The 20342-nt window shown below is 37.1% G+C and overlaps 2 protein-coding genes across 2 annotated transcripts in view; one reads left to right on the top strand and one right to left on the bottom strand.

Moving 5' to 3' along the window:
* Positions 1–4839, bottom strand: part of LOC136039897 (uncharacterized) — a 28362-nt gene extending 23523 nt beyond the window's left edge. The window contains exon 1 of the mRNA XM_065723882.1: positions 4744–4839. The gene's annotated coding sequence lies outside the window, so the exon portion shown is untranslated. The remainder of the gene's footprint in view (positions 1–4743) is intronic.
* LOC136039891 (neurobeachin-like protein 1) overlaps positions 1–20342 on the top strand; it is a 182834-nt gene that overhangs the window by 95018 nt on the left and 67474 nt on the right. The window contains exons 15-16 of the mRNA XM_065723869.1: positions 7668–7849; positions 9538–9663. Of these exons, the coding sequence (XP_065579941.1) occupies positions 7668–7849; positions 9538–9663 (308 nt within the window). The remainder of the gene's footprint in view (positions 1–7667; positions 7850–9537; positions 9664–20342) is intronic.

Below are 20342 nucleotides of genomic sequence, written 5' to 3'. Positions count from 1 at the left end.
ACCCCCTCACATATGTAATAAAAACATGAGAATACAAAAGTTCTTTACGTAAGCTAATTTATAAGTTACGTATGTCTTTTACTAATAAAAAGATTCGTAAAAAATTGAAAGTTCTAGTTGCCTTTTTAATTAACCAACAAATCGGAGGGCAACTAGGCTTCTTCTCCCGCTCTTTTTTTCTCAAAATCATTCGATCAAAATTATGAGAAAGCCATTTAGCCAAAAAAAAAAAAAATTATGCAAATTTCGTTTTAATTATTCCTCTGCGGAGAGCCAAAATCAAAATATGCATTGATTCAAAAACGTTCAGAAATTAAATAAAAAACAAGTTTTTTTAACTGAAAGTAAGGAGCGACATCAAAACTTAAAACGAACAGAAATTACTTCGTATATGAAAGGGTTACTGTTTCAAAAAGAAGTGTTGAGAGAAAGAGTCAAACTTTAGCGTAAAGAGCGGGCCGTTGATGAGGAAGCAGCCCCTTTCATATACGAAGTAATTTCTGTTCGTTTTAAGTTTTAATGTCTCTCCTTACTTTCAGTTAAAAAATTTGTTTTTTTATTTAATATGGAAATAAATACCGTCTATCATTAACCGATCAGTTTTGTATTTAAACGATTTTTTTTCACTTGGCAGTTTTTTTTTCAAAACTTCTTTTATTTTCCACTTGTAAAGGTGACTGGGAAGGGGATTTCTCAAGAGGGGGATTTTAAACATAAGTTTAAGGGTTTTCGATCATGTATATTTTGGTGGTAGACCTTTTATGGTTTTAAGCCTTTACACTTCAAAAGTGACACTAAGATCGCATTTTGATCCCATAAAACATTTTATGATGGTATTGTTATGACGAAATTGTCAAAGCTTGTAAATGTGAATATTATCTTCATCGAATATAGTGCATGTTTGCCTGCCTGTTGGTTATAACGTTAAGTCGACATGTCTTCTGTTAATAGATGGTTTTGCTAGTAAAGTCCGACAGATTCGGGCCTAAGTATTTTTGGTAATGGTTACACCACATATGTTGGCGCTCTCTGCTTTTTGGGTTCTCTTATCTGATAAGAAAAAGCGTGTGGTGCGTTCTTGCTATTACTGTTTTTGTAAATTTCTCTTGTGTGTGCCTCCTTGGAAGCGTAACGCAGCTATTAGCAACCGGTATAACATACCGGACCCGTAAATGGTTGTTCAAAAAGACTAGAGACGTTTTATATGAGTTAAACGGAAAATGAACTATGTGATGCTTTGCGATATTAGAGTCCATTTGTTGTTTTGCTTGTATATGTCTGTGCGTTTCTTATTTGATGCTTTTTATGACATTTGGTATCTACCAAGTGACATCTAGCGATCGCAAATTCTGTCGGTCGGTCTGTCTGTCCCGGTTTTGATAGTTTAGGCACTTCCAGGTAAGCTAGGACGATGAAATTTGGCAGGCGTATCAGGAACCAGACCAGATTAAATTAGAAATTGTCGTTTCCCCGATTCGACCATCTGGGGGGGGGGGGGAGTGGAGGGACTGTCAAATCGGAAAAATTAGAAAAAATGAGGTATTTTTAACTTACGAACGGGTGATCGGATCTGAATAAAATTTGATATTTAGAAGGGTATCGTGTCTCAGAGCTTTTATTTTAAAATCCCGACCGGATCTGATGACATTGGGGGAAGTGGGGGGGGGGACCTAAAATCCGGGCAAACGCTTAGAGTGGAGTGATCGGGATAAAACTTGGTGGTAAAAATAAGCAGAAATCCTAGATACGTGATTTGCATAACCAGAATAGATCGGCTCTTTTTGGGGGAGTTGGGGGGAGTAATTCTGAAAAATTCGAAAAATGAGGTATTTTTAACTTACGAAGGAGTGACCGAATCTTAATGAAATTTCATATTTAGAAGGACCTCGTAACTCAGATCTCTCATTTTAAATCCCGACTTGATCCAGCGTCATTGGGGGGGGGGGGGAGCTGGAGTGGGGGAACCGGAAATCTTGGAAAACACTTAAAGCGGAGAGATCAGGATGAAACTCGGCGGGAAGAATAAAAACAAGTTCAAGATACGTGATTGACATAATTGGACCAGATCCGCTCTCTTTTTGTGGAGTTGGGGGGGGGAGTAACTTGGAAAAATTCGAAAAAATGAGGTATTTGTAACTTACGAACGGGTGATCAGATCTTAATGAAATTTTACATTTAGAAGGATCTTATGCTTTAGAACTCTCATTTTAAATCCCGACCAGCTCCGGTGACGATGGGGGAGTTGGAGGGGGAAACCGGAATTCTTGGAAAAAGTGAAAATTGAGGTATCTTTATCTTACGAATGGGTGATTGGATCTTAATGAAACTTGATATATAGAAGGATTTTATGTCTCAGGTGTTCTATTTTCAATTTCGAATTGGATCCGGGGACATAGGGGGTCGGAGGGGGGGAAACAAAACTCTTGGAAACTGGAAATCTTGGAAAACGCTTAGAGCGGAGAGATCGGGATGAAACTTGATGTGAAGAATAAGCATAAGATTTAGATACGTGATTGACATAATTGGAACGGATCCGCTCTCTTTGGGGGAGCTGGGGACTGTTATTTTGGAAAAATTACAAAGATTGAGGTATTTTTAACTTAAGAACAGGTGACCAAATCTTAATGAAATTTGATATTTAGAAGGAACTTATGTCTCATAGCTCTTATTTTAAGTCCCGACCAGATCTGTTGACATTGGGGGAGTTGGAGGGGGAAACCGGAAATCTTGGAAAACGCTTAGAGTGGAGAAATCGGGATGAAACTTGGTGATTAGAATAAGCAAATGCCATAGATACGTGATTGACGTAACCGTACTGGATCCACTCTCTTTGGGGGAGTTTGGGGGTGGGGTTCAGTGCTTTTGCGAGTTTTGGTGCTTCTGGACGTGCTAGGACGATGAAAATTGGTAGGCGTGCCAGGAAGATGCACAAATTGACTTGATAAAATCGTTTTCCCCGATTCGATCATCTGGGGGACTGAAGGGAGAGGAAAAATTCGAAAAAATCAGGTATTTATAACTTACGAGTGGGTGATCGGATCTTAATGAATTTTGATATTTAGAAGGACCTCGTGACTCAGAGCTCTTATTTTAAATCCCGACCGGCATTAAGCCTCTGATTTTCCTTTTAAATGAATCTATTTATTCTTAAAATTTTGCTAGAGCTCATACCATATGAGCTCTTGGCTCTTGACTATTCCGGCCTCGTCACAAGTGCCATATGAGCTCTTAGCTCTTGTTTTGGTTCTTTTTCTATTTATTTCTCCGCTAGTGACATTACGTCTTTTTAGTAGGAAATAAAGCTCGTTTATTTATTTATTAGCATTGAAGTGACCCTAAATGGCTCTCTATGATGTTCTAGTGCCGTTTGGTTCTGAAGAAATAAAACAGAAAAAGGGAGTCAATCTAAGTAATAGCTATCATTTCTCAATCAGCGTTAACGGCAAATTTTTCTTACGATGCAGTTTTTTTTTATTGTGTTTTTAAGGTTTTGGCTACAACGGGCCGTGGTTTTCTCTGTACTAGGGTACAGCTATTGCCGCAACCATGGGATTCAAGTGTATTCGGGTCCTGGGCATGAAAAAATTCGCTAATCTTCAAACATATAAGACAGAAGGATAAAATATTGTTTGAGAAGGGGGGAGGGGAGGAATAGTTTTGCACTGATACGTTATAAAATAAAAAAGACACTTAAAAAGAATTAACCAATAAATTAGTTTTTTATTCCAGTTAGCTTTCATCACTTCCGACCAAACCGGCAGAATTATATTTTCTAGCTAAACTGTTGATTTGAGAAAGGTTAAGTGGAACGGAGTTGATCTGTGAGTTAAATGAGGGTTCAATTGCACGGGGATTGAGATGAATGGGGGTTGGGTTTCACGCGAATCGAATTACACGGGGTTGAGTTTATTGTGGTCTGAATTGAATGGGACTTAGTGGCACGGACATTGACTTGGATTAGGGTTGAGTTGCATTGGTGTGCACTTGAATGGGGGTTGAGTTAACGAGGGTTCAATTAAAAAGAGATGAATTGCACGGGATTCAGTTGCATGAGGATTCAGTTGAATGGATTTGAATTGAACGTGGGTTCAGTTACACGATGGTTCAGTCATGAGGGTTTAGTTGCATGATGGTTCAGTTACATAGGTTCTGTTGCACGGGGTTCAGTTACACGAGGGCTCAGTTGCAAACTGGGGAAAAGACTAGTGCTTTTAAAAGCATTTTTGCTATGCCACGAATAACGCTATATTGATTAAGGCTAACTCTGCTTAAGAGGCACTGACATTTCACACGGTGCTTCCAATATCCTTAAATTTTTCAGGGTCTCCCCGAGAATGGACATTACGAAAAACTGTGATTTCCATTTCGTTTAAGATTCGCGTATTGACTTAGCATACTAATATTCGGGGAGCTTTCGGAGAATCAAATTATTTGTTGGGGAAATTTGAAGAACCTGAAAAATTTGAGAATAGCGGAAGCACTGACTACAACGATTATTTTGTCTGTGCGTACGTTTTTTTCTTGTGCCCCTATCTACGAATAAAATCAATAACACACCGCAATTATGAGATGCAGTTACTCACTATTCTTTTATTTTTCTAAAGCTGATGTCACAGAGGAAAACCTATTTATAGAAGCGCGATAATAATTTGTGCGATGAGGTGCAGAAACACATTCCCCAGTTGAAGTTCAATTCCTCCAATTCCTCTAATCGCCCCTTGCACAATCGGGAATCTAACTAACCTTATGATTTTCTGCTTTTCCGTTAACTTATTGTAAGTTCTGTATATCCATCGAAAATAATAATGGCGATGCTAGCTTGTCACTATTGTATTTAACTCGCTACTAATTTTTGTATATAGAATTAATTTCTCTTCACTTTCTCTGTTAATGGATGTGGTTTTCATCTCCTATCGTATTTAAGGCCTATGTTAGACTTGATCTAGCGGAAGATTGTCCTTGAGGTGATCGGCTATTAACTTGGGTAATGTTTCGTATAACGATCAATTTAATACTAGAAATTATATCTCAGTTATAATCCTATTGCCCCGGAAATATCTTGTATATCTTTTTTTAAACTTGTGATTTTGAGAGATACCTTGCGATAACCATTTCTATTGTGTTTTCTAGAAAAAATGTAAAAAACTTGAAAAAAATACTTCCTAAAACTAAGCTTTGCCAAAAAAGAGCACAAAAATAAATCTACGCTTTTATAGTTCGAATATTTAGCTGTGGCTATAGTAAATGACACGTGAGCATTATTTTTTTTTCATAAGTTGTTCTCTTTCGAAATTGTGCCTCCAAAACTATAGGCTACCCTACACAAAGTATATATATATATATATATATATATATATATATATATATATATATATATATATATATATATATATATATATATATATATATATATATATATATATAAGGGAGGTGCAAGTGAAGCGAGGCTCATTATGAGAGTCAAAGGTCTTAGCCTTTATAAGTGGAGGGAATTTTCCTTGGGTCTAAGGCCTATGTAAGTGGAGGGAAATGAAAAAAAAAATCGTGTAATTGCCGAAGAACCGATTGAAGTGACGGCCATTCATGATGAATGCAGACTTGAGCCCCACTAGAGAAAAGTGACGGCTCACATGTCAGAATCAGTTTCCATAACCATTGCCTAGCAAAGCAGGTGTGCCATGGCCTAGAGAGGACAAACGACTCAAGCTGTTTATGGTAGCAAGCGGAGGTAGCAGAGGGAGGTAACCATAAGCCCGAAAACTGAGATTTTTGCTAGTCAAGAGGTCTGCAAAATAAATATTTGCATTATTATATGTTGTTTTGATTTTTTAATTGCATATGAAATTTAGCTTCGGAATATTAAACAGTTGGTGGTAATAAATTGCATTGAAGGAGTAGTTTGTTCTAATAGCAACTGAAACTAAAAAAAAAAAATTTCTAATATAGGGTATACATAAAAAAATTGGCTTTTATGGTGATTCCAAATATACAAAGTTCTTTAAGCTCAAGGTTGCCAAAAGTTAGGAGCTTGAGAAGACGTGCCTAATTTTGGAAAAAGAGACCCCCTCCTCTCGATGAAAAACGGTGACTGACCTTGATGTAATTCTCCTGTAACTTTGTACGCTGCAGTGTATATTGCGTTATAAATTACCGGTTTGTACATACAGAGTCCAAATGTTTGTCCATGGTTTGTGCACCCAGGGTCCATTTTGCGGATAGCTGGTCGATCCTGTGTCTTTTTTTAATATTTAAGAAATCAGTCTATGGGTCAAAATTCTTCAAATTTAAGCCCCCTTCACATGACACTTTACCCCCTCTCCTCCACCGTATGTAGGTTTACATATAAGTCTCTAGTTATATCCCTAAAATAAGAATTTAAACAGGTAAGCCAGAAACAAAAACAGAAAAGAATACGCCTAACTGGAGGCTTATTAGGAAAAATAGATAATACGCACTATGAAATAGAAATAATTGAGCAGCTATTGAAATAGTTTTGTGTTTTAAATGAAACTTGCATTAAACTGTAGAATGTGTTAAGAAAACTAGAAGAGCTTAACAAATTACTTTGCAACTTGCTCGATAAACTTGAGTTGTCAGTAAACTATGTGTGAAATAGTGCAGAACCAAGTAATAGTAAGATGAATAAATTGGACGTGAAAAAATGGGAAATATTTGAAGACATTGTATTAAAAAAGAGAATAGAATAAAAAAATTTCACCCCCTCTCTTTCTCTCTTCTTCTTTCGTTCTGGCTCTGCTTCTCCAGGGGCAACAGTCGTTGAGCGGAAGGGCAATAGCCACCCTGAATTAAAAAAAAAACAAAAAACTATTTTGTGTCATCATTTAAAAAATTCAAACCAACTCTTGCCCCCCTCCCCAACGTTTTTGCAAATTAGTGCAACCGTTCCTGTTAATTTTCTTCTTATTTGTCTCAATTTTCCCCTATGTTAAATGTACAATCAACATCGAATAGAAATTAATGAATTCAAACGTCTTTCGGGCTTGTAAACGATTCGACCGCAGCAAGGTAATTTTTTAATTAATGCTTGCTTTTTTAGTATCATCGTTTACAAAAACCAGCGTCTGTTGGTTAATTCTATATCTCAAAGTAATTCAATATTTTGCGGTTATTATAATGAAAGTATGTTGGCCTAAGCTCACTTGATGTTAAATTGCAAGCAATTTGACATAATTAGTGTTATATATTGTGGGTTTTAGCGTGCAAGAGCACTTGACAACTACCCTGTCATTTTTAGAACATGTTGATCCAATCTAGTCAATTTGTGTTGTTGTTTGAAGATAATTTTTCGAAGAAGTAAATCTTAGACAAATATGCTTCACTTTTCAGAAAGAACAAAATTATTCGGTATTTTATGGGGTGTCACCATTTGAAATTTGAAGATTCCTCCTGGTTAGCCTGTGAAAAAGATAGATTTTTTTCTACAAATGTTTTGTTATAACTTCTTACGTTAATCAAGTACCCCTCTCCATTGAGCCGGGAGTAGGCCGGAAATAGACATGGTTCACTTTTGAAAGACAAAAAAGCACAGAGACCGCAAGGGGTCTGAATGTTCAGGGAAGGCGTAATACTGCAGCAAAATACTTGAGGAAACATGACAAAGGAATGTGTTTGGTTCCCTTTTTTCTTTTTTCTTCATTTTTTTTTAGGTTCGTGAGCCACACGACCGTTTTTATGCTATTTACCTATCAAGTCTTGACTTGCAATTAAGTAAATTGTCTTTGGATTCGAATGAAGAAGCAGCAGTTGCTTGGCATTTGCATTGTAGACAAACAGGCGAATCTAAGCTTAAGTTTACGTCTAATATTCTAAATCCGTTTGAAGAAGAAAGGTATGTTGTTTGTTTCGGTATATATATATATATATATATATATATATATATATATATATATATATATATATATATATATATATTTATATATAGCTGTGTTGGCCTCAGGCGGCTTGGTGCTGCGGAGTAGTTGTTAGTAGTAGTAGTAGTAGTGCAGGATGACCATTGGGCCACTACCATGATTGGAGAACCAAAGTGGACCATAGGCTCCTCCAATGTCTCCCAATGTTTTCGCCACAAAGTTTTAAGCATGGAGATAGATAAGTTGCACTTTGTTTGTACAAAGTATCACTCGTGCACGTAGTTTCTTTTTTTTTTTTTTTTTTTTTTTTTTTTTTTTTTTTTTTTTTTTTTTTTTTTAATAAAAGATCAATTCGATTCAGGAAATAAATAAAAAATTTACTTTTAAGAAGAAACAGTTAATATTGATCCGAAGGGAAAATTGTTCTTGGGACTTGCCATTTTGAAATTTTTTTGGGGGGGGATTAGCAACGCCAGTCATAAAATAGGCCAGCTATCATTTATTACTTATTAGAAAAATATTTAGCTTTAGTTCAATTTTATAAAATACGACACACGATTTTTCATATTTGTTTAAAAAAGAGATTTACGGTTGCAGCAATGAAGGAAACCATTAGGCCTAACCAATTTGCTGATCATCGTGTAGAAAACAGTCAATCTTCATTATCTAATAATTCTTGTGATTGATTCGACTGTTATATCTTTTAGCTGACAATTATCGTTATATTTGCAATGAAATAGTATGTTTTTTTAGAGTTACAAATTGAATCAGTGACAGTATACCCGAAAAATAGTTCAGGTATCGTTGAAATGACGAACTTTGATTATGATCTTAATGACAGTTTAAACATCGCGCGGTCATTGCGTGCTCAGCGTATATTAACAAAATAAAATGATTTTTTAGAAAAAGAAAAAAAATATATATTCTTTGTGCCTCACAAATACAGTAAAGTAATGTCAAAATATAGGGAATTTTAATAACAGTATTACTATGAGAAAGGTGATGGTATGTAAATCAAATGCAGTTGTAAGTGGTACAAACTTGGTTTAATTACACTCAATTTATATAAGTAACCTTTGAAGCAATTTTTCTTAAATTGTCTCAAATACACTGAGATAATTTCAATTTATCGAAATCTTTCTTAGAAATGATGTCAGTACAGTGTCTTGCTCTGTTTAGTTTTCCAAGAACCCCTAAGAATGCTTGCAATCTTTGTACATGCTAACACTATTGTCTACTATGAAATGGGGTAGACGCCTGTTTTATATGGCTCGGAAAATCAGTTGAACCAAACTCGAGGACGTACAAGGGTCTTGGTAGTGTTTAGCAGGTTTTTGTAAATAACGTAGCTTTCTAAGTAAACAGGTTGAAATAAATGCCTTCTAACAAGAACAATAAATGCCAGAGAAAAATTAATTATTTCTTTGAAGGCCGAAAAGAAAGTGTGATTATTAAAGATCCGTATTAATTAAAGAACGCTTTTCCTAGTTTTGGAAAAAACTCCACCTGGTAATTTTTGTTAGTGCCCTGTCTCGTTTTTTTTATCCAACAAATAGGCAAATCAAATGACCAATGGGAAAACCAGGTTTCTCTTGATCTACTGAGTACTGAGTTTTCTCTCTTTTTTTGAAAAAAAAAAGGTTTAAAGGTTTTCTTCTTTTTGCAGGAATAAGGAAATAAGAAGATTTCAACAGTCTTGTCTGAAAAACAAGCACCGACAAAATAAGATTTGCAAAAAATGGTTTTTGGCTAAAAGGAAGTTAACCATACCAACAGACGGAGAAAATAGAAGGTAAAATTTATTGGCATTTGTTGGGTATGCCAAAGATTATTTATGATTAATAAATGTGCGGGCACGGCTGCCTTCTAATATGAACAATAATACACGACCAACTAGGGCAAATTTACTCCGAGGAAATACCATCTTTATTATTCATAAAAGCCATAAACTTGAAAAAAAGGTGGGTTTAAGCCAAATGGCTTGTTGTTAATAATTGTTGGCAGTATTTTGATTTGTGTGCAAAAACACAAACATTGACTAACCAAACTGTCTTTTTAAACGCGTGAAACGATTTTATATGAAATTGAAAAGGGAAACCCCAAATTATGATCATAGATTCTAAACAGTCTATAAGCATTCAGAACATATAGACACAAGAAAATTTAATTATAAAACGTAAGTGTAGCTGTTTAACACTTATCAGGTGACGATAATTAAAGATGATATTTTCTGTATTTTTTTTTCTTCTTATTTTTTGAATAAGACTCTACTGACAAACAACTTTCTTTTTATTGGCTGTGTTTGAAAAGTACTCCATTTGAAAGCATATTTTCTGTGATTTTCTTTTCTTCTTCTGCATTATTTTTTAATAAGGCCCTAGAAATCCAAAAATGAAGATCTTACGAGCGACGTTTCTTTTCATTGGCTATTTTTCAGAAACGTCTACAACGAAAAGTTGCATTGATAGCTGGTAAAATATTCTTTTATCTAATAGGTTCGTGTTTTTGTGGTGTAAAACTGGAAAGCAACTACACTCTTTTTAATAATGAAGAGGCTGGAGGTAAAAGAAATAAATGCTTCCTATCTAAAAAAAAATATTTTTCCAAAGTTTTTCTTGATGTCATCTATTCCTTGCCACGAAGCAACCTTTGTTCCTCCGGAGCCATTAGTGGTTCATAGGGTGTCAACGAATTCAGGTACTAATGAGGTCTCAGCCGTCCTCAGATCTCGGTCAAAAGTTCACCGCAAAGTGTTCTTCGGACGACCTCGTCTTCTTCTATCGCCTGGTTTCCAGTCATAGGCTGTCTGAGGAAGGTGGCGTTCTTTCATGCGGAGTACATGTCCTAAATATGTCCAGCTCTTCTTCCTTCTAGTAGCAGTAGTGAGAGGCTGGTTGGTTCTATTACGAATTCCTGAGCTACTGACTCTCTGTAGCCAGCTTATATTTAAAATTCCCCTAAGGCACATATTTTCGAATTCAAGAATTTTCTTTTCGAGCTGTTAATTCACTTTCCAGCACTCTTTAGCATAGAGGAGTATGGAGAGCACGTTGCTATTGAAGAGACGTAATTTTAGTTGCAAAGAGTATTTGCTGCTCCTCCAAATGGGCTTTAGTCTATTAAAAGCTCCAGTTGACAGACCTATCCTGCGTTTAATTTCAGTCATTATCTCACCATCACGATTTATCCAGTTACCCAGGTATTTTAAATCCTTTACCTGTTCTAAATTTGTATTCTTGTGGGGCAGAACAAGCGGTGAGCTTACGATGGACATCCTCTTTGATTTGTCAACGTTAATTGTTAGCCCTACATTTTCTGTATTTTCTATAATTGCGTCAAGAAGCTGCTGTGATTGAAATCTAAATCAAAGAGTTTGTTACTGCTTACTTTTACGCTTACTTATCAAGTTTTGCCATAGAGTTTCGTCTTAATATGTATTCAGTTACAACTACAAAAGAAATGGGGACAGTACACATCCCTGACGCACACTAGACATAATCTTGAAAAATCTGGCTATGCCATCCTCTGCCTAACGCAGCACTCAGTCTTTTCATGTAGGGAAATAATCCTGCTCGCTAGTTTTTCTAATACCCCGTAATACTTGAGGACTCTCCACAAACATTCTCGGTCAACCGAGTTCAACGCCTTTTCGAAGTCAATAAATAGTATATATGGCTTGTTGTTCCATTCTTTTGATGCCTCAACAAGTGTTCTTAGTACAAAGATAAAGTCAGAGCAAGATCTGCTGGCTCTGAACCATGCTGCTTTTCTCGCAGATGTGTTCCTAAATTCTAGAATCTGGTACGATATAATAGAAGCCAATAGTTCAGACGATATTGGCTGAAGGCTGATACCTCTCCAATTATCATACAACATTGTGCCCCCCTTTTTGAAGATTTTTCGCCAATTTCCTCTTGATCCATTGACCAATAACCCTCCCTATATTTCATATATTGGTGAAAAGTACGAGCCACATTAAGGAGTCATACTTCTTGTTGCACACTTCAGAGATTCCATCTATGCCAGGAGCACGTCCGTGGACTGAAAAATGAAGAGCAGACAATTTGTCGATGAAAAGGGTTGACTCTTCTTAGAACCTCACGAATAATAGAAAGTGTCATGTAAACCACAAATAAAAAAGTCAAAAGGGGGGTGGGGGGCACTAGGAGTCTTTATAATACTGAGGAGGTTCAAATGGTTTTTACGGTCAAACACTTTACCCATCTCAGCAAAACAATCCTAGATCAAGAAAAGCTAGTAGTGCTGAATAACAGCACGCTCTATGAAAGTGGCAAATTCCGTTTCTTATAAGCAAACTGTTTCCTATTAGTTCAAAAATTTTGTTCTAGAGGAAATAGTAGCATAGTCTTATATAGTGTTTGCATAATGGAAAAAAATTATCGTTGTTACTAAAGTCAAGTAGGTTATTTTCTGAACGGGATCACAATAACTGCCACTAGAGAGTCAGGTAGTATCCTGTGATTAACAAGTATGAAAAAAAATTGCAAGGAAGGTGGAAACAGCCTCTATAGTATTTTCTAAGTGTTTTAGGAATAGGTAATATGACCCTCCAGTTGAATTTGGCTTTAATTGGTATATCACTGTAGTAATGCATCTGAGGTCTAGAACTCAACCTTCTTACTGGAGAAGTTTTATGGCTAGTTGATCACCACGTATCGTAGATTTCTGAGACCTCATCCTCCGAAATACAAAATGAAATTGAGATGGCCAGAGTCAATCTGTAATTATTGAGCAGTTTATGTAATGAGCAGTTTCAAACAGTTTGTGGCAAAGAACTGTAAGTGGGAAGCGACCCGGCTCAATAGTAACCAAAACTCTAAGAAATGGAATTTTGATACCAATAGATACATCAAAAGAATTGGATTTGTATACTGATTTCAAATTTGTAAGTTTAATCAAGTCTTATCCATCAGACGATGCGAGCCTGAGAAACTCTGCCTTATTTTCGAAAAGGGGGGAAACACCTGCTAAAAGTCATAGAATCTGAATGAAAATCACACCATCAGGGTTAGCATGTCAGAGAACCCTACTGTAGAAGTTTCAAGCTTCTATCTGCATAAATGTGGAATTTGTATTTTTTCCCAAGGGTGATCGTATCGACCCAGTGGCTCTACAATGTCGCAAGAGGGTTCATTCTAGTGCCCTTTTTAAGTGCCCAACAGAATTGGAGGGCAACTAGGCCCCTTCCCACGCTAATTTTTTCCCAAAGTCACCTGTTCAAAATGTTGAGATAGCCATTTTGTTCAGCATAGCCAAAAAATCTAATAACTATGTCTATGAGGATGATTTGATCCCCCACAGTCCCAGGGAAGGGCTGCAAGTTGTAAGCTTCGCCTATTGTTTACATATAGTATAGGTTATTGCGAAGTATACAGACGTTTTCAGGGGGGATTTTTCCTGGTGGGGGGTCAGGAGGAGGGGGTTACGTGGGAGAACCTTTTCATGGAGAAAGCAAATTTTCCATGAAGCCAGTGGCGGATTTTCCAGCATTATTTAAAAAACGACCAGAAATTAATAAAAAAAAAACAAGTTTTTTCAACCGAAAATAAGGAACAACTTTAAAACTTAAAACTAACAGAATTATTACGTATACGAGAGGGGTTTGCCCCCTTGTCAATACCTTGCTCTTTACGCTAAAGTTCGAATTTGGTTCTAACTCTTTAAGAATGACCCCTGAATCACAAAGGTCGTTTAACAAGAAAAAATAGCTCTGTTGAAAGTACAAAAAAAAACTTCTGCATAAAGAGTGAAGTATTGACGAGAAGGCGAACCCCTTCATATACGTAATAATTCCTATTTGTTTTAAGTTTTAATGCTGCTCCTTACTTTCAGTTGAAAAAACTTGTTTTTTCATTTAATTGCTTAAAGAGGCCATCGTGATACAAAGGATTACTTACATGACCAGGGAGACGAATTTGAGGAACAAAAACGGTATTACATACTTACATAGAGCTTCAGTAAATCCTGTGAATATACATTAAAAGATCTATACTCTCTTGTAAATTATGTAAGGGATTGTGTGATTTTACCAGATATTGGACAGGAACAAAGGGGATCTACTCCTTTTACACTATGGATCTATTGCTAGTCGTGAGGAGGTTGACATTGCAAAGTCAAAACATATTATGCCAAGTTTCTAGTTTGGGATTCTACTTACCAATATTCATGCTTGGTAAAAATGTTCGAGTTATTGTTTTGGTGATTTTATTCATCGTTAATACCGCATTTCTACTGTATTAAAGTTTAATATATTACTACTCTTTTCTTCTTTACTACTCTTTTCTTCATTAATGGTTTAAGATCACGAAGAAGTTTAACGGTGATTGCCTTAAGACGGAGATGTTATTAATTTCCTTCAAGATGCAGGGATTTTGTATATTAAATGTTTAAAAACCAACTAGGGCCAGGAAATAACCTTCAGAGCCCTGTCAAATAAAGGTGTAAACATAGATGTTACATCATAGTTTTTTGCTTTTTAAAAATCCACAAGGGCTAGGAAAAAACCTTCCGAGTCCTCCCAAGTAGAGACATAGTCAAAATTGATAATAACATAATATTTTTCTGCTTCACACGGGCCCTAGAAATCAGTTCCACGGGGATCCTAACAACCAAATCCAACAGAGGCCCTAGCAGTCAATACTAATGGAGCCCTACCAGCCAATTCCAACGATGACCCTAGTGGGAAATTCCACCGAGGGATCTAGTAATCAATTCCAACGGGGCCCAAGCGAACGTTTCCAGTGGGGGCCTAGCATCCAATCCCACCGGTTCCCTGGTTCATCAAGTGGGGAACTGGTGGCTGTAACTTAGGATGACGCAATCTTGCATGAGTTGTTTCTTCAGGGGTCCGTGCGGAATCCCCTGCTTGTAACTGAGGAGGGCACAGACGCTGGTGTTACGTAATAGCAGCGCACACAGGGGTGTTATGTAATGAAGGCACATATGTTAGTGTTACGTAGTGGAGGGGGCACACGTGGGATGTTACGTAATGACGGTACACACCTGGGATATTAGGTAATAACGATACACACGTGGAATGCTACGTAATGACGGTGCGCAAGTGGGATGTTACGCAGTGACTTCGCGCACATAGGATGTTACGTAATACTTTAAGAGATCTATTTCTTCAATACGTTTTTCCCTCGGGATTTAATTTTCTTTCAAGGCGTTTATTTCTCCAGGAACCTTTATAATCCAAAGATTTTTGTCCAAACTAGGATTTGAAAGAGATTTTCCCCAATGGAACTCTGTTGTAGACAACTTAACCAAGAAAGACTTCTTAATATTTTTATTTGGGGAGTACTTGCTAATCGGAACGTTACGAAAAAATCTGGATCTTGGGTTTCCTTTGTCTGGAATAATTAACACGCGGGAGAGAAATCGATTCCTGGAAATTGGTTATATTTGATGTACACCTGCTTGTTACAATGTTAATTAATTTTCTAACGTGACCTAAGCAAATTGAGCTAGGTATTGAATCAGTGAGATACTACATAGCATTGGCTTTAGATATTTCATTCCATAAATTATTAGGTATTAAAGATTCGTTCTGGAATAAGAAATCTAAAAGACGCAAATTTTTTTGTACATACAAGTTTTATTAAAAAAAATTGTAAAATTAAAAATTAAAAATTTAAAATAGTACCAATTGTTAGAAGTCATTAGAGTAAACGCTATTTAGAATTTTCCTTTAAGTATAAACGGTCGATTCTTGTTTTAAGATTATTTTTTGGTTATTGTCTGAAAATGCTATAGGTGTGTTAAGGCGCCCCAGGGGGTGCCAAAATGCTATAGGTGTGTTAAGGCGCCCCAGGGGGTGCCATTGGGTGAGTACGTTGAGCCACGCTGGCCTCAATTGCCGGGGGTCATTAGAGGAAACGCTATTAGAAACTTTTCATTACGTTTAAACAATCGATTCTAGTTTAAACGGATATTTTTGCAGGAAAACGCCTAAAAATGCTGTAGGCGTGATAATTAATGCCAGAGCGTGCCTTGTGCCAGGAGAATCACAAGGATGCCGTGGGCCAGCCACAGTGTCCCACGGTGGTGTGAATTGACATGGTGTACCACTAGGGGTTAGCTTGAGAAAACACGAACCGATAGATTTAAAGCATGATTTTTATCATGAAAATATCTAGAATCGATAATTTAAACTTAAATGAAAATTCTCAGTAGCATTTCTTGTGATGACTCCTAGCAATTAACATCAGTATGGCCCATAATGGCTGGCGTCTGGACCCTCTGGTAGGCAATGTCAGACCTAAGCCATTTTCATACTTTTTAATACAAAAATAACTATTTACGCTAAAATCGATTCTTTAAACTGAAAGAGAATTCCCAATAGTGTTTCTTCTGATGACTCCTAGCAATTAACGCCGGTGTGACACAATCTACTGGTCTAGTGTCACCCTCGGGTACCCGTAGTTGTGTGGGGATTTGTCTTCGTGAAAATTGTTGTATTTTTTTCTTACTTTCCTGGCACGCCCCTAGGACGACTTGCCTTTGCAAGTTCTTGGGCAGGCTAGAAGATTTAGTTGAATTACCCTCTTTTTCATATAGTATATATATATATATATATATATATATATATATATATATATATATATATATATATATATAAGTTCAAGTTCCTTTTATGATCAATATCTATCCATTTCTAAGTAAAATATCCCAAAGGGCTCAATGGCCCGTTATTTGGGAAAAAACAACAACAAAACAAACAATAAACAATTATTAAATACATTCACACTTAAAATGTACTTATATTCTACAACCCAATCCTCACCCGAGTACAACCGGTCTCATCACCACCTACTTAAAAAAAATAGTTATAAAAAAAATATACATCGAGGACCCAACACTCACACCACCCAAATCTAAATAATTAAATTCAGTCTAAATAATTAAATAAATAAATTAAATCTAAATAATTAAACAATATAAACAACTCATCAATATTATAATTTAATTTTTTAATTAAAAAGCTCTTCGACTGTTTCTTGATAGAGCCTATGGAACAGGACCGTCGGATCCCAACAGGAAGTGAATTCCAGGCACATCCGACAGCAACTATCAGACCAAAGTCCGAGCGCACTGCAGGGGTGGATGGCACTAGCACATCATCCTGATTCCTAGTTTCATAAGGACTGACATTTCTAACAATCTCAAGAAGTCCGGAAAAACATGATGGAAGGTCTCCACGGAAATATTGAAATGCAATGAAAGAGAGGTGTAATGTATGAATATCTTTAATCTTCATAAGTTAAACAGAAATATGGGTGGTAGACTGCAGGAATTTTGCTGATTTCAGTTGGAGATTATGTAAAGGTATAAGTAAAGATGGAAATGTAGACATCCACACTGACGAGCACTAGCATAAATAAGGGTATATAAGAGGAAAGTATAATAGACGAAGGATAGAGAAAGTAAAGACTCGCTTTAGCTTCCAGATAATTCCAAGGCCTCGAGAAACCTTTAATCTCATTGACTCAATATGCCGCTTGAAAGATAGGTTTTCATCCAGAAGTAGTCTAAGGACTCGAACAAACCGGTCAGCTGGGCGTGATATTGATCTCTTAGATGTTTGAAGCTCTGTCACTGTAGGGCAGCTTTTGCCTATGCGGGAGAATACAAGAAGAAACGATTTTTTTTACATTCAAAGCTAATAAATTTAATCAAATCAATGATATATGTTTTCTGTCATCAGTTGTAGCTTGAGGATAAGGGATGATTCATCAGGTGCTGCAGCCCCCAGGGTGCTGTCGTCGGCGAATGTAAAGAGTTTTTCATGCTGACCAGGCGTATCCAAGGCTCCAACCACACCGTCTCCTTTCTGGCACAAATGACAACAGAAATTAGATTGGCGGTTGGTAAATAGTCGATAGAGGTCGTTGACATAATATGAGGAAAAGGGACGGCCAAAGAACTGAGTCTTGTGGCACTCCTTATTCTACTAGAACATGCTCAGCAGAAGCGTCAACTGTAATGGATCGGCCGGTTAGGAATGAAGAAAACCTGGACAGAACTTATCCACGAACACCTTGATGCGCAACTTACCAATAAGGATCTCATGTGTAAGGCTGTCAAAAGCTTTCTTCACATCAAGGAATATTGCCGCAGGGACAAGGCCGAAGTCTAAAGACTGTCGTACAAAATAAAAGCATATTACATGCGTGTTCTGTTGAGCACTTCTCCCAAAAACCAAACTGATGCCGGTGAAAAACTTTTTCGCGTCCAGAAAACTCAGCACACGCTTTAGCTTAGTCTTTTCAAAAATTTTAGAAAAAAACAGACAGAAGAGATATAGGCCTATAGTTCCCCGGATCCTCCCGGTCATCTCTTTTAAATAGTGATATCACTCGTGCCAACTTCAGACGCTGATGGAATATTCTGAGCTTGAATGACGGGTTAACCAAGTGGCACAGTGGTGAAATAATTGAGGGAAGAATTTGTTTAATTAATTTGGCAGGAATTTGGTCGAATCCAGATGAAGAATTTTTTAATGATGAAATTATTATTATCAGTTCCTGCTCAGTAACTGACTCAAGAACCATCGACTTTGCACAGGAAGGACGGAGGAACTGCTTCCAAGATCTAGAACTTGAAGAAGGAACCACACCTAACGCCGTTGTTCTCCCAACCTCAGCAAGAAATTTAGTCATCTGATGTCGCACTTGGTCTTGATCCAAGAAAAGCTGATTCTGAACATTAAGTGATTTAGGGAGCTTTCGAGGACTTGCCGATGGTTGTGTAACTTCCTTAATTACATCCCAAGTTTTCTTAATATTTTTGCCGCAATCCGCAAACCTTCGGGAAAAATATGTAATTTTAGCTTTTCGAATCAGAGTTTTAAGCATCTTCCGGTATAGTTTAAAAGGCTCTAATTTAGCATCATTTGGTCTATTCCTATACTCTTTCCAAAGGTTCTGTTTTCTCTTTATTGACTTCAGTATTTCAGCTGTTGGCCATGAGGCTATGGGTGTTGATCTCTTAGAAAGAGATCAACATTCTCCTTTACCGTTTCATAAAAAAATCAAATACCTTATTGTAATTTTCTAAGCTCACCCTCTCAGGTATTGTAAGCTCCCATGACGTAGTGAACAAATCATCTTTGAGCTTTTTGATGTTTGCTGGTGTATATCGAAATCCTGGTTTATTATCAGGGGCTATTCGGCGGGCAAGCCGGTGGAGTGGAAGTAAAACTCCTACTGGGAAATGATCTGCTGTTTCTGATAGTGCATTTCACTTTTTACAGAATGTATAGATGAGAACACATTGTCAATTAAGGTTGCAGATTGGTTCGAAATTCGTGTAAGGATATTTACACAGGCAGTTAACCTGGACGAGATAACTAGTGCCAGTATATCACAAGCCTGACTCGATGACATATCCATCATTTCAACGTTAAAATCACCCATTAAAATTATTTCTGCCTTTTCATACAATACTTTCCCAAGGACATTCTCTAATATTTCCATAAATTGTTTCGTTGATACGCTTGGAGATCTATATATTTCACCAATTATTATCTTTTTATTGGAGCTAGTAGCCAATTCTATGAACAGAGATTCAAATACCCGTTCAACGTTTGTAGACATATCATCTCTTCTTACAACTGCCAGATTACGCAATACATAAAATCCTAGCCCCCCTTTTTTGCTATCTTTCTATTTAGAAATATTGAATTATATCCCACGTGTGCACCGTCATTACGTAACATCCCACTTATGTACCGTCATTGTGTTACATCCCACGTGTGCTCCTTCATTACGCAAAAATCACATTTATGCCGCCATTACGTAACACCCCTTTATGCGTTGCCATTACATAATACTCATGTGTGTGCCCTCCTCAGTTATAAGTGGGGACCATGGACCCCTGAAAAAACAATTCTCGCGAAATTAAACCATCCTCAGTTACAGCCGTGGGTCTTCCACTTGACTGGCAGGACTCTGTTGGAATTTGTTGCTAGGAGGCCAGTGAAATTGTATGCTAGAGCACCGGTGTAATTGCTCACTAGGGCCCTCTGTTGAAATTGGTCGCTAGGGCCCATGTTGGAATTGCTTGCTAGGACCAGTTGGAATTGGTTGCTAGGGACCCGTTGGAATTGATTTCTAGGACCTGTTGGAATTTACTTTCAGGGTCCCTCGTTGGAATTGGTTGCTAGGGCCCTCGGTGGAACTTCTCGCTAGGACCTGTTGGAATTAGTTATTAGGGCCCCGTTGAATTGACTTCTAGGGTCCCCGTTGGGATTGGATGCTACGCCCCCCCTCTTCAGTGGAATTGATTACTAGGGTCCGTGTGAAGCAGAAAAGTATTCAGCTATGATTAGTTTAGACTGTGTCCCAAATTGAGAGGGCCCTGAAGGTTTTTTCCTGACCCTTGTAGGCTTTTAAACATTTAACCTAACAAACACGTGCATCTTGAAGAAAATTAATAACACATGCGTCT

This window comes from Artemia franciscana, chromosome 2, assembly GCF_032884065.1.
Source record: "Artemia franciscana chromosome 2, ASM3288406v1, whole genome shotgun sequence".
NCBI lineage: Eukaryota > Metazoa > Arthropoda > Branchiopoda > Anostraca > Artemiidae > Artemia > Artemia franciscana.
This window is presented reverse-complemented; position numbering and strand designations above follow the sequence as displayed.